At 31.6% G+C, this 15,218-nt stretch overlaps 4 protein-coding genes across 4 annotated transcripts; all 4 read left to right on the forward strand.

Annotated features, from left to right (window-relative positions):
- The first annotated feature begins 5,528 nt into the window (after positions 1-5,528).
- On the forward strand, positions 5,529-6,337 carry LOC110633106 (major allergen Pru ar 1-like). The gene is made up of 2 exons (XM_021781579.2): positions 5,529-5,800; positions 5,897-6,337. Exons 1-2 carry the CDS (start codon positions 5,617-5,619, stop codon positions 6,193-6,195), a joined length of 483 nt encoding a protein of 160 aa, XP_021637271.1. The 5' UTR covers positions 5,529-5,616; the 3' UTR covers positions 6,196-6,337.
- A 3,033-nt stretch (positions 6,338-9,370) lies between these two features.
- Positions 9,371-10,398, forward strand: LOC110633095 (major allergen Pru av 1). Its single transcript, XM_021781568.2, has 2 exons — positions 9,371-9,647; positions 9,833-10,398. The coding sequence occupies exons 1-2, from the start codon at positions 9,464-9,466 to the stop codon at positions 10,123-10,125; spliced, it is 477 nt and encodes a 158-aa protein (XP_021637260.2). The 5' UTR covers positions 9,371-9,463; the 3' UTR covers positions 10,126-10,398.
- Positions 10,399-11,874: 1,476 nt separating this feature from the next.
- On the forward strand, positions 11,875-12,650 carry LOC110633055 (major allergen Pru ar 1). Its single transcript, XM_021781501.2, has 2 exons — positions 11,875-12,128; positions 12,263-12,650. The coding sequence occupies exons 1-2, from the start codon at positions 11,945-11,947 to the stop codon at positions 12,559-12,561; spliced, it is 483 nt and encodes a 160-aa protein (XP_021637193.2). The 5' UTR covers positions 11,875-11,944; the 3' UTR covers positions 12,562-12,650.
- Positions 12,651-13,177: 527 nt separating this feature from the next.
- Positions 13,178-14,916, forward strand: LOC110633053 (early nodule-specific protein 2). Its single transcript, XM_021781499.2, has 3 exons — positions 13,178-13,629; positions 13,713-13,797; positions 13,900-14,916. Exons 1-3 carry the CDS (start codon positions 13,543-13,545, stop codon positions 14,616-14,618), a joined length of 891 nt encoding a protein of 296 aa, XP_021637191.2. The 5' UTR covers positions 13,178-13,542; the 3' UTR covers positions 14,619-14,916.
- Positions 14,917-15,218: the final 302 nt, after the last annotated feature.

The raw sequence follows: 15,218 nt of genomic DNA on the forward strand, positions 1-15,218 counted from the left end.
TTATTTGCTATACTAATCATATAATTTATAAGAGGGGCAGCTAATATGTCACTTTAAACCAAAGAATTCTCCTAACTCTAACTCATATCAAGGCTGCCAACATTTCATGGAATATAACCATGCTTCATTAATTCAATTTTTATCAAATTTTCAACTTAACTTAGCTCAAATTCATGATTAGAAAGATGTAAAAGCAAAGAATATGGCACTAACCTTAGTAGGGCAGAATTTTCTCTTATGAATTATTCACTTTTTTTTTTGTTTTCTTGGCTTCCAAACACTCTAGCAAGGTTGGGTGACAAATTTTAGTGAATGACTTTATAGAATTTGGGATGAGAAATCAAAGGATTGAAGGTATGAAAGAACAAGAGTTATGGAGGAAGAGGGAAAGGAATTTTGGCTGGCTGAAGAAGAAGGAAGACACCAGAATTTTGTTGGTCCATTTTGTCTCTTTTAAGTGTTTTAAGAAGGCTTGTTAAATTTTGATTGGTTGGGAGTATGTAAATGACATCATGTGATGTCATTATCCCTAATTTTCTTCATTTTTCTTTTCTTTTCTTTTCTACTAAATTTCAATTTAATTTTTAGCAATATTTATTCATATTATATGTTATAATAATTATTTACTTAACTGGACAAGTCAGCCAAAAATTGCCTCTAAAGGCGAAATGACCAAAATGCCCTCCGTTTGGCTTAATGGGTCAAAATTGTCTGTACCGATTGAAAAAATTTTCTAAATATTTTCTTTGCATTCTAATGCCATAGGAACCTCAATGACCCTTCTCTGGAGTCCCAAAAATTATTTTATGAATTTTTTTTTCCCGAGTCTAGGGCTCCTAGTTGCGAGAACCGCAACTTCTCACTAGATTACCCATCGCTAGGGCACCGACTCATTTAACTTGGTTATATTTTATTTCTAAAATTTTTTCTAAATTTTTCTTATTAATATTTGAGTTAATTATGGTTCCTCACTTTAGTTTAAATATTTTTCCAGACGTTCTAGCTGTCCGGACCGACACTGGTCACCGGGACAGTAGAATGTACAGAGTTGCTACAGGGAGGGTGTTACAATTTGCATTGTTAATCAGTCGGGGTTAATATAAATTCAATTTTTTAAATAAAAACAAAACTAATATTTTTCATATTAAATATTTATATTAAAATATGTGCACTTATTGCTTTAATTAGTATGTGTATATACGCGTTTATTACTTTAATTAGTATGTAATTATTATAAGTTCAATAAACGAGTTTAATAAAAATTGTTGCACTCATTATATATTTTAATTGATTCTATATAAATTTTAATATAAATATTTAATTTAATGACTTTTAAATCATTCTAATATAAGGTTAAGTTTAAATTAAATATACTGTAATAACCTGAATTTTAAAAATATAAATTTTATATTTTTATATGGTATTTAAATATTATTTTAATAATATCTAACTAATTTATAATTTTTGTAAAACTTTTATTTATATATTTTTAATGTTATTTCTAAATATATTTTATAAATTATTTAATAATTTAATTTTAATTGAAATGATTAGTTTTAAATATTAATATTAAATTAATTAACAAGATATATTATTACATTATTATTAACCTTGGTTCTAAAATTTAATTTAATTATTATTAATTTGATTATTATTATTATTATTATTATTATTATTATTATTATTATTAATTATATTTTATTTATTATTTAATTGTACATATATTGGTATTTTGGAGACCCATTTGAATATACCCAAAAAGTTTAGGGACTGAAAGTATAATTAAAAGACATAAAAAAACCAAAATATTCAAACAACAAACCCCCCCCCCTCCCTTCTCTCTCCTCGACCTCACTCTCTCCCTCACTTTCTCTCTCTCTCGTTTTCCCTTTCGATCAACCAGCAGTAGTGCCGATGAGGCATCGGCGGGTGCCACTAAATGGCAATGGCTCACGGCAGCAGGCAGCAGAGAGAGAGAGAGGAGAGAGAACCGAAGTTCAAGGCCATTTTTTGGCCGTTCCGGCCATCCTCCGGTGACACCATCGGTCCAGATCGATGCCCCTTAGCCTAAAGAAGCATTTCCGACTATTGGCAACTCCTATGGTCGCTGGATTCATGCAAAACTAGAAAAAGAAGAAAATGGGTATTTTTTAAGCTTTTGGGTTAGATTTCTGGTGATCCAACTTTCGGATTGACGATCTGAGACTAATGATGGACTCAGCATATCAAGAACTTCGAGATGGGACCAATCTCTCTCCGATTGGACATCATTTGATAAAAGCGATCATCGAACAGTTCAGATCACTTAGTGAGATTTTTGACCCTTTTCAATATCCACAAATTAAATATAATTATATGATAATTATTAACAATTTATGGGCTTTGTTTAGGTGCGATCGAATAGGCAATAGCTCACTAGCACTAGGGACTGAGTTTTTGGCTTGGTCTAGGTGTCCAGTGGGCTGCCTCGGAAAGAGATTGTGTTTATAGTCGTTTTTAACATTTTTAGACGTTTCGAACATGTTTTAGATAGCAGAATTTGCAAATGTAATCCCCACTCAAATTGTGTAGTTTTTACCTTGACTAAGCTAGCTAATAAATCTATAAAATATTCATGACTTAGTAAAATTAAGTGAAATAAATTTAATCAATACAAGGATGATATAGGGAATCTCTAGAAATATTTTTATAATTTTTGAAGAGCTGAAATAAATATTTAGACTGTAGAGCAATTAGGGACCTAAGTTGAAATTTGGAGGATTGGACCTAGATTAGCATTTATGTGGGCCTTGGATGAGCGTTATAATTATTGTTGTGGGCCTGAGGCCCTATGTGTTACTATTATTACATTTTTCTTGCAGGGAAGTTAGGTCTAATTATAGGAGAGACTCTGTCAAAATTTTGATAAGACCTTAAGAAATTATTCTTATTTCTTTGATTAAATTAATTAATTAATTCTGTCAGTAATTTTGATAGAGGTTAATGTGTTTGTCTAGGTAATCGGTGCCAGCTAGCCTTTCTTCTTCTTTCAACCGGACCAGCTGCAATCAGGTCGACCAATCTGTGATTTGGACATTGATTATTTTTGTAATTTCAATATTAATTATATATCTGGCATGGTCATTCATTCTATAAATAATTAATTATGCACATAAATAATTAATATATTTGAGATATTTTAGTTACTGCATATTTAATTGTTGTTAGTTAATTGTGATTGCTGCCCTGAAGAAAATTGGAGCTTTGTGTGTATGTGTGTTGATATGAGTATAGTGCGAATATGGATATGGGTAGGACGGGTAGTCGCGGTAGGAGTTTGACTCACTGGGACCCGATACTTATATATGGATAAGTCGGGGTGAGTACGGCTTTAAGTTGATCTAGCTGACCTCTGTACTTGGATTATTAAGCGAAAGTCTAGTTTGAGTTAACTTCGCTAATGGGTATTAGATTAAGAGAGCTGTATAAGGGATCAGCTCCCATATATGTATTGATGGGTAAGTAGCTCCAAATTAACTTTTCGTATGAATATTAAATGAATTATTGTTATATATGATGGATATGCATTTCATGGTAAGATTGGACTAGCTTTAGATAATTATAGAAATTGCATTTATAATCAACATCTAAACTCTCTAAGTTGAACACTCATTCCTGTTCAAATATTTTTCCCAAGTTGCAGGAGGAGCGAGTTTATTTTTTCGAGTCTAACCTGTATTTTCCTCCGTTGGTTATGCTTCTTAATTTAATAGTTTATTGTGTCTATTTATTTGTTTAATAACTAGAGCTCTACTGTGACATTCGTTTATGTATATATTGTATAAATTTATGATATTAAATAGTTTGTACATTATGAGTATTCGGGTTGAGTTGGGCTCCCCTAGTTTTGTTTTCCTAATAAAAATCGGGTTGAGTTGGCCCAAAATAAATTTATAACATTTTATTTTATTTTTGTTTGCATGTTGGGCCTTGATTTTAGTCATGGTTATGGCTTTGAGAATAGTGAGGCTTACTATGAGCCTCGGAGACTTTATGCTGATCAAGGCCCTAATACCGGTCTGGCTTATAGAATTGGGTCGTGACATATATTCTATTAATTATGTGTACACTTTAATTAATTTTGTATAAATCTTTATATAAATGTAGAATAAAATATGTTTTCTTTGTTCATTTTTATTCGTCACATTTAATTTTTACACGATGATTAATGAAATTATTGGATAACATCATTTTTATATAACCATACTAGCAATTGATTAAATTACTCTTTATCCCATGTAATTTTTCCTTGTATAAATATTTATTATATTTAGTAGAAACAAAGAGTAAAATTAAAAAAAAAAAATTAACACTTTTTAATTTTCTAAATGTGACAGATAAGTTAAAAAAAATAAAAAAATTAAGTACAATGGAAACAAAGAGAATAATAGATTATAGTTGAATTTTTCATTTATAAAAGAATTAATGATAATTTTTTATAGTCAAATTTACCCTTTTAATTTATACTTCTTTCATTATTTAATGTTCATTTCCTTTTACTTTATTTATATTCATTAACTTTCTCTTTTTCAATAACTTGCTAATTTTAAAAAATAAAATTTATAGGATGCATTTGATATAAACTCGAGCTTATATAATAACAAATTTAATAATTATTAAATTAAATATTTATATTGAGATATGCATTGAATTAATTAAAAAATATATAAAAAAGTACATAAATTTAAATACAAATATTTAATCTAATGATTATTAAACTTATTCTCATATAAATTCTAACTTATACTTAGCGGCACGCAAACTTATATGAGAAAGGAATTTAATCCTCAACTCAACTCATCTCAACTCAACTAAGCCTTTATCCCAAAAATTTGGGGTCAGCTATATGGATTCGCTTTCTCCACTCTAAACGAGTTTAACCCTTAATCTAAAATAAAATAGTTAGATTTCTTATTCATTAGACTAAATGCTTAATTTTGATTTTTAATTATATACTATAATTCTATTTATAATTAAAAAGAATTTTGATTATTCTAGTTACATTTTATTTAAAAATTATAATATAAAACTTATCAAATTGATTAAATTTTTATTAATTTGAAAATTTAATTTTTGAAGTTTTATTTTAATAAATCCCAATTCTATATATTAAAGATTAAACACTTGATATCGAATTATTTATCTAACCCACACCCACACTCCATAAAAGCATCTTTTGAAAAGAAAAACATGTTGGGATATCAACATTTAGCATGTGATTTGAAAAAGAGTGTATAGCATGTGGTCTTTTGCCATGAAATTAATGAGACTATCTAGAAAATGTACAGCCAACTCCTAATAAATTCCTTCGTTCATATATATTATTCCACGTGCAAAGCATCCCTTGTAAAATAATGAACAATTCTTGAAATTGATGCATCAATTCAATTTAATCTGTAGCATTCTTTTCTTGACTCTGATCTCTCTAGAAGGAAAACTCATACTATAAATACATCCCTTTAGCTCTCCCATTTCACTGAACCAAATTAACATTTTCTACTACGAATCTAAGATAGACTCTTGTTGCTTAATTATTCCTTCACCTTCCTTCGTTTGATCTTTTTTTCAATAGCTATCATGGGTGTTCTGACTTATGAAGCAGAGGTTGCTACTGGAATCCCTCCAACCAAGATGTTCAAGGTCTTTGTGCTTGATGCTGACAACATTATCCCTAAGATTCTGCCTCAGGCCATTAAGAGCATAGAGATCCTTGAAGGAAATGGAGGGCCTGGAACTATTAAGAAGACTACCTTTGCGGAAGGTTAATTATAACTTTACAACATTAGCCATTAATCAACGATTAATCATTTATTTTTATTAATTAATAATGTGTTTTCTTTATTGAACATGCATGCAGGAAGCGAATTCAAGTATGTGAAGAACAAGATTGAAGCAATAGACAAAGACACTTTCACTTATTCCTACAGTTCCATTGAAGGAGAACCATGGATAGATACATTAGAGAAAATTTATTATGAGGTTAAAATAGTACCGTCTGCTGATGGGGGATCCATTTGCAAGACCACAAGCAAATACTACCCAAAGGGTGATGCTGAGATCAATGAAGCTCTTATCAAGGCCGGTGAAGAAAAAATAATGGCAATGTTCAAGGTTATTGAAGCCTACCTCTTGGCAAATCCTGATGCCTACAACTAAAGGAATCCCATTATCAGATCGTGAAATATGTAGCATTCCTGTGTTTCGGTTGTTGTGCTTGAAACTCATTGATTATGCTTTTCTTTATTCCACTTTTTCTCTGGCCAATCTGGTAATAAAACTTTAATTAAGATCTGTTGAATTGATGGCTCGCCCTGTACCTTAACTTGAATTATAACTCCCTTTAATTTAAATAAAAAAAAATATATCACTCACTTAGGAAACATAAATTTAAGTCTCTACTTAATTATAAAACAAAAAATTTAACGAAATTTTCATTATACAAATACCGATTTTTGATTACATATACTTTGAAACAAGAAAAATAATGTACAAAATAATAATTATATAAAGAAATATCTATTGCCAATGAGTGTCATCATTAATCATTTCACCTGTTATGCTAGAGATTTGATCAAAGAAATGAATTGATTGATCTTTCAGCGATATAAAGGTATGGGAATTAAATGATTTTTTTTTATAAGGTTCACACTCGAGAGTCCACTGTAAATAAATTTAGTATTACTTTGTCATCTCCCTAGATATCTATTCAAGGAAAAGCCTGGAATTGCTAGGATACGAGGACATGGCATGGGGCTCCCTTGAGAAACTCTTGCATGGTAACTTTCTTTCCCATGTCTGTAGCTGGGCAATGTTATGTTGTTTAGTTATTTGATCTGGGGGAGAAAATAGATATAGGCGAATGGATGCTTTTGCTAGTTTTGTTGTTCCTTCGTGTTGAATATTCATAATCCTTGTAGGTAAATTGTTGTTGGTTTTGGGTTCATTGAAAAAGCCTCGAGTTCTTTTTCGAGCCCACATCCTTAGGTCCACTAAGGCTACTACTCTAAAAAGATTCGATATATCTACCTCAAAATTGCTCATGGCCAGAGGTATATACAGTCCAAATCAGTCATTCTTAGGAATATCAAATCTTCTAATCTTATTTGAAAATTAAAATTTTATTAAAATTTAATTTAATTTAATTTTTTTTAATTAAAATAAAAAAAAATTTTAATTCTTTTTATTTTAAAAAAACTTAATAAAAAAAATAAAAAATAAATATAATTATATGAAAATTTAATTAAATTCTTTTTTATAAATAATTTATTTAAAAAAAAGCTCAAGTTCTACTTGATAGAAATCGTACGGCTACAATATCAACTAGGAAGTTATCCTGAGGAGGAAAATCTATGCGTAAGAACACAATCTCTTTACAGGAATAATGAATAGATAGCTGGTTTGAAGCTTACCAAAAAAAAAAAAAAAAAAGTGCAGCAACTAACAATTAATGCAATTTCATATGGAGGCTAATAAAAGTATATATAATTAATCAATTATAAGGTCAATCCTCTAATGTATTGAATTTTTATGCTATATAGTAATTGAAGGGCTGTCCAGTTTTTCTGCGTTCAGTGCTGATTCCTGATTTTTGCTGAGTGAAGTTTTGTTCTCATTCTCTTATGGGTTGCTGCCTTTCTATGGAAATTTTAGTTTAGTTGAATTGTGGGGGCTCATACTGATGGTAGGTGCTTGATAGTCACGTCTTGGCTTTGATTGTAACATCTTTGCTTGGTTTTTCCACTGGGAGAGGACGATGTGTTCTTTGAGTAAATATCAAATATGATCGTTCAATTTTATGAGTGTTTTTATAAAAATTATTAAATATTATGATAAAAAATTAAAAATTTTTAAATTAATCTATTGATCTGTCAATTATTTTATTTACTATTTATTTGTAAAATAATTAATAACTCAATAAATTAATTAAAAAATCTTTAATTTTGAATCACAGTATTTTTATAAAATCAAATTGAAAACCTTCATACCAAGCTCCCTCGTACCCATGCCCATTTTCAAAACGATAGATACCAAAACCATGCATCTTATACACAAAATACTGTCCAGCATGTGTGTTTCCATTTCTAATATCTTGTTGGTCACTCCCTTTCAAATTGCCACCCACGTTTTCAATTAAATTTGGGCTTCTTGATAATGCTTTCATTCCAAGATCATTGCTGCAACTTCTTTCTTCCATTCTTGAAAGCAAATTTCCTTTACCATAGTCAAGAATCACCAACTCTGATGCCAATTGATAGAATTCAGAAAGAGAAGTGGGAGAAATCCAGAGAAAGCAAAAGGAAATAGAGAGAAAGGGAAGAGAAAAATAAAAGAAAACAGAGGGAGAATCTCATTCAATTGACATCAAAATCTAGAATCAATCACAATATAGGAATTATAGCTTTTATTCTAGCTAATGACATTTGCCCACCTTTCACAATGGTTACAACAGGAGAAAATAGAGAGAAGATATCATTCAATTGAGTTCAAAATTTAGAATCAATCACAACACAAGAATTACAGCTTTTATTCTAACTAATGACATGACTTAGCCTAACAGATTTACCCACCTTTAATAATAGTTACAACAACTTGAAACACCGACAACCATAACAATAACCAGTAGCTAGTTGAGTTGGCCTTATCATTCCACATTGTATCATCATCTAGCAACGCTTCCTAACTCTCAAGGCACACTTCACTAAAAAAGTGATTTAAAAAAAAAAAAAAATTGTTCAGGAAGCTTTGAGGTTTGAAGGAGTCTAGTCTACCTTCCTAGAATAAGAATTAAGTGAATGATATCAAATTATCAATTCAGACTAATATCTTAGTCATTAATCAAGCTAGGCTATTGGTTAAGAATTTTATTATTATTATTATTTTTTGTTGGTATACGCAAGTTAACCATAAGATTCCTATATGCTGTAAGCATACTAATTGAGCCAACTCCAATTAGTCGTCTCATATAAATTTATTGATTTTTTTCATCTAAATTGGGGGAATTTTTTTTTTTTTAATTTTCTATAGTTTCATCCTACCATGAAATCAGTGGTTTACATGGTAGTTTTTTTCGTTTAATTTCGACGAGAAGTCGGACTTAATATTTCATAATCTTAGAAATAATTTAAATAACATTTTTTCAATCTTTGACTAAACATATGAGGAGAGAGATAGGTAATGGTTACCTAATCGTGAATAAAATATGAAAAGTGGAAATTGGGAGTTCATTAAATTATATAAAAAATAATAATTAAAAAAAAAAAACTCTGAACCATCCCTATGTGACTCTTTCGGAGGAGGTGATCTTTACTCTTAAGCCTATAAATACAAGCTCTACTTCTCACATCTCCTCACCCAAAAACATCCTACAAATCACCAATTTCTCCTTATTGTTGTCATTTAAAATCCTATATTATCTTAGGCTACAATGGGTGTTTTCACTTATGAAGAGGAAGTGACTAGCACAGTACCTGCTCATAGGCTGTTTAAGGCTATAGCCCTTGAATCTGACATCATTATCCCTAAAGTTGCACCTCATGCCATCAAGAGCTCTGAGATTATTGAAGGAGATGGAGGTCCAGGAAGTATCAAGAAGATTACTTTCGCTGAAGGTTAGTAGATTATTTATACATAAATATTCTTTTGCCTCTGCCCTCCAAAATGTGTACATACAGAAACTTTTGCCTTTGCTTAATCAATATATATTAATTCATTTGATTCTAACAAGTGTTTGAACTTGAGATCTTACAATTCTAGAGACGACTTCAGTAATATTAGCATTTGAATGTCCTTGCAGGCAGCCAATTCAAGTATGTGAAGCACAAGATTGAAAAACTTGACAAAGAGAGCTTTACCTATGGCTACACCATAATTGATGGTGATGCTTTGGCGCACACACTTGAGAAAATCAGTTATGAGACCAAGTTTGTGCCAATTCCTGATGGAGGATGCATCTGCAAGGGCATTAGCAAGTACTACACAAAGGGTGATTTTGAGATCAAGGAAGAAGACATCAAGGTTGGCAAAGAAAAGGCTAGGGGAATGTTCAAGGCTATTGAAGCTTACCTCTTGGCAAATCCTGATGCCTAGAACATTTTTATCACAAGCGGTTATAATCAGTTAAAAAGTTTGGGTTTCATTTTTTTTTTTTTTTTTTTTTTTTTTTTTTTTTTTTTTTTTTTTTTAATTGTGTGTGTCAAGTTAAACTTTCATTTGGCTTGATAATAAGTGTTCGTGGAGTGATGACTGATGATGATCGTTTGTTACAAGGCAAGGCTTGTGTTGTTGCATGGATTGGACAGTGAAAGTTGTATTGTTTTCAATATATGATAATAAAAACTACTAAGGATTATTTCAGACAAATCTGTTCATTATGAATTCTGAGTTTCACATGTTAGTTTGCCATTCTAACATACCTAGTCAATGAGTGGCAAATAGGCCACCAAATTTTTTTTTTTTAAGTTATAAAGTAATTTAAAAAAAAAAACTTAGCATAAAAACATCTAATTAAACCCAAATCAATAAAATATTTAATTAAAATATTTTATTTTTTTTTTAAATTTGAATCTAAGAAAAACCTAAATTTAAAATCTAATAATTATAAAAATAATTATAAAATTGTATAAACTCAACTTGTCCAAATTTTATTGAATGTTGACCAAGTTTGTTCAAAATTAAGTAATAAGTCTCCATCGTTTGGTTTCAACTTCATTGAAATTGGAATAAAATAGAATAAATTTAAAAAAAAAATTCTCGTGTATTTATATTTAAAAAAAAAATGAAATTCAATTTCTTAAATATTAATTATTTTTTTAATGAAAAATTAAGAGAATAAAAACTTTAATCCAGCTCTATCAATTAATCATATGTCTTCAACTATTCTTCGAAGTTAAGTAATTGTTTAACTGTTACGTGTCCTATAATCAAAATTAATACAAAATTTTTGTAAAAAATAAAATAATTAATAAAAATTGATATATGCTATTGCATAATATATAAAATTTTTTAAATATCAATTATCAATTTATTATTATTAAAAAAATATTATTTAAATGAATTTATAATTCTATTTTTATTTATTTTAATATATAAATTTTAAAATCGACAAATTTTTTCAATATGGGAAAATTGCATTCCACATCTATTCTGAACAGAAACAAAACTTCCTTGTTCGTATATTAGTTGACTCTCAAGCCTATGACTCTTTAACTCTTTAAGTGAGTCACCTCTTGGTGGTTGAATTTACATTGATGCCCACTTAGAGAAGGTATTGGCGCCATTGGCTATTGCCATTCTGTGAAATTCAAGAAATCAATATATGATTATCATACATATTTTAAAATTCAAGAAATATGCAAAATGTCAATAAATCAATTTTATAAGAAAACCCTCCTTTTACCTGACACATTGTCTAACATTTTTGTTTTCTATTGAAATTCTTCAAAACTATGCATAAGCTAGGCGTTCTACTGAGTGCTGAATATGATCCTCTCGTGAGTCACGAAGGATCATATTCAGTCACGAGAGGATGGTGATTCTCCCTCCTCAACCATTTTACAATATAATAAAATTTCTTTAAAGCAAAGGCTTCTATCTAACGGGCCAAGGAGCCCATGGTCTAGATGCCCAAGCTCTGCGGACCCCTGGTCCAAGCTAGTTAGAGCCGCCCATGTGTGAATAGAAGCCAGCTTTTTGATATTTTCTGCTAGTGCAACATTTTTGAAGTTTGAAACAAGACAAGTCAGTCTAGCAGCCAACAAAAGGTTAGAGGACTTTGAAATTTTGTAATTTCTCCGTTGGAATTCTCATTGTTTAATTATCTTGTATAAAGATATAAGAAGCAGCCTCTGCTTCTTACAAATCTACAAGACCAACTTTCTATTCTAAGTGTAGGGATCATAATTAAGCCATGGGTGTCTCCACCTTCACACAAGAATACACTTCCCCAGTTGCCCCATCACGTATGTTTAAGGCCTTAATCCTCGACTCAAGCATTTTGATTCCAAAGCTCTTACCCGAATTCATCAAAAGTGTTCAAGTTATCCAAGGTGGTGAAGGTGCTGGAACCATTGAACAAGTCAACTTCACTGAAGGTTTGCAATTTGTTTTTTTTTTTATGATTCATTTGGCTTCGACTGTAGTTTAAACTTGAGATCTCACGGTTTATAAGCACTCATATTATTGGTGTTATAATTTTGTGCATGTCTTTTTGTGGATTGCCATGCAGCTAGCGACTTGAAATATGTGAAGAATCGGATTGAAGAGCTAGATAAAGACAATCTTGTGTGCAAGTATACTCTGATTGAGGGAGATCCACTAGGAGACAAGCTTGATTCCATTGCTTACGAGGTCAAGTTTGAGGCAGCAAGTGATGGAGGCTCAATATGTAAGATCACAAGCAATTACATTACTATCGGAGAATTTTCCATTGAAGAAGAAGCAATTAAGGATGGCAAGGACAAAGCTCTAGGAATATATAAAGTTGTTGAAGCCTACCTTTTGGAGAATCCTCATGTCTATGCTTGATTAGTTTGTCTCTATCATGGACTTGGTATTATTGTTATTATTATTATTGGTTCATTTGATTTCAATTGAAATTCAAATTCGAAACCTAATCCTATTTTAATATTATTAAATTAAAGTTGATTGTTATTATTTACAATCAAAATGATTATGGTAAAAAAAATTACAGTAATTAACAAAATGTTAGTGAAATTGAATTTCTTGATGGTGCCTACTGCAATCCCTAAAATGATCCCTAGCAGAACATTAGGCAATGAGGCAGTGAGCATCACAAATGATTACCATTCCTACTGCAGCTGGAATACATAATCACCAAAAGTGGTCAAAAGTAATATATACTTGAGGAGATAATTATTACTTAGTCATTAAGCTGAAATGTACATATTTAAACTACTTAACATTTCATGACCTTTATTAACCTCAAATCTTTTCTTCAATCTCCCAACACCCTTTGTGACGAAGATGACATATGGATTTGTGTTTTCCAACTCTAATAAACAACTCATATGGCAATAAACAAGACACCATTAATTGTCATTTCTATTTTCTATAGTCGTCTTTTCTTTCTTGTGTCTAAAGGATTCCTTATAGTGGATATCCTTCCACCTTAAGAAAAGATACTTTGATCATTTTGACTGATGGATGAACCCATCAAAAACAAAATCTACTGCTCTCACTTTAATTTTTTTCCATGGTCGGTTCTGGATATCCTTACTACTACACACACCCTTCCGTTATAGACATGGGCATCCATGCTAAAGCAAATTCCCTTTGGCTCCCCATGTTCAATCCAACCAACTCTTTTCTTGAACCCACACCCTTTCTCTCCTTCCCTTCTCATCTTTAAGTTTTGGCGATTAAAGGGTAACCAAAACAGCAATATTGTATCAATCTTCCCCGTTCTCTCTCAAAGGGGAAAACAAGATTCCTTCCATGCCCCACATCTTTTGCCTTTCAATTATTCCTTCCTCCATGTACAAATAAATGCCAAATATTGATTCTTCTTTCATAGTCTTGACCCTCTCTAACCCTCATGTCCTTTATCTCTCTCCGATGGTTCCAGAATTAGAGGTACAATTCCAACCAGAGCTCGTCTCCTGTATTTTTATTTCAGGGCATTAAGCATCTAACTTGTGCTTTCTCCTCAAACGCAGAAACCTCAAGTTACAGAGATACAAGTCCGAATGGACTGTAATGGATGCGTACAGAAGATCAAAAAGGCTCTGCATGGCATCAATGGTAAGCAATTAACAAGTCACTTAATGATATTCCTCTTTCTTCTTCCAGTATTATCATCCTGAGAATTTAACATTTTGATATCTAACTTCTTCTTTTCAACAGGTATCTATGAACTCCATATTGACATCACCCAACAGAAGTTGACAATAATTGGGTGGGCAGATCCAGAAAAAATAGTAAAAGCCATTAGGAAAACTAGAAAGATTGCCACTATATGTTCCCACACAGAACCATCAGATCAGCCAGCCGCTCAGCCAACAGAACCACCACCAACCACCAAAGCAACAAACCCTACCCTAGCAGAAGCTCCACCGGCTGAAGCAGCACCACCAGCGGAACCACCAACAGACCCACCACCACCTGAGAATCCACCACCAGCAGAGAAACCATCACTATTACCTGTTGCTACAGAAACCAATGCAAACCAGCCCGCACATGCCTCTGAACCAAAAGATGTAGGAGAGGTTCATGTCATATACCATCATCCACCTGACTATGGGTACAGATATAGCTTTGATCATAGTTATGGCGGTCCCTGGAACAGATACCCAAACAGCCATGGACTTCCACCAGAGCCCAGATACCCTAATAGCCATGGACTACCAACAGAATCACCACAGCCAATCTATGTGACTCACAGCTACAACACATACAGGCCATCACCATATGTCAAAGAATACGAGCACATTCACTCTCCACCGCGTCACACAATTTACAGTAGGATGGATCATTACAGCGAGGATTATCATGAAATAACTCGCAATGGAAACATCACATCTATCTTCAGTGACGAAAACCCAAACGCATGTAGAATAATGTAAGGCTCAGGAAAGTTGCAAGAGAAACAAGGCACTTCAATTCTTACGCCTCTGGAAAAGAGATTACTTGGTGGAGAATAATCAGAGAAAAAAATAAAGGAATCTGGTGGCACTAATATTTTCCTAATAAGCATGTGAAAATGTTTGAGGGAAGATATTTGATTCTAAACTTGTTACTGCAAGAAGAATTGATTCTGCATTCCACTCCTTATTGGACTAATAATACATACTGCCTGCTGTAGAAGAATCCTTAAAAGAAAATTTTTTAAACTATGCTTCCCAGCCTACCATTTTTTACAAACACTACCCCATCTGTATTTTAAATTATATCCTAAACATCGACTCTACAAATTGAAATGTGTTTACTTAAAAAGCCATCACCAACGCAAAGTTGACAAATATGCTTTCCTAAATGAATATTAATTAAAAAGCCCAATGCGCCTCATGATGGACAAAAAACAAAAGATAAAAACGAACACAGTTGAGGAATAATGAATATTTGCATGTTCAGCATTGGAGACAAATAAAACAGTTATTTTACCCAGTTAAGAAGTGTTATATGGTTGGTTTCCAAGCAGTATGCTATTTTGGTGGCACCAGGAA

Source organism: Hevea brasiliensis, chromosome 4 (genome assembly GCF_030052815.1).
Source record: "Hevea brasiliensis isolate MT/VB/25A 57/8 chromosome 4, ASM3005281v1, whole genome shotgun sequence".
NCBI classification, from domain to species: domain Eukaryota; kingdom Viridiplantae; phylum Streptophyta; class Magnoliopsida; order Malpighiales; family Euphorbiaceae; genus Hevea; species Hevea brasiliensis.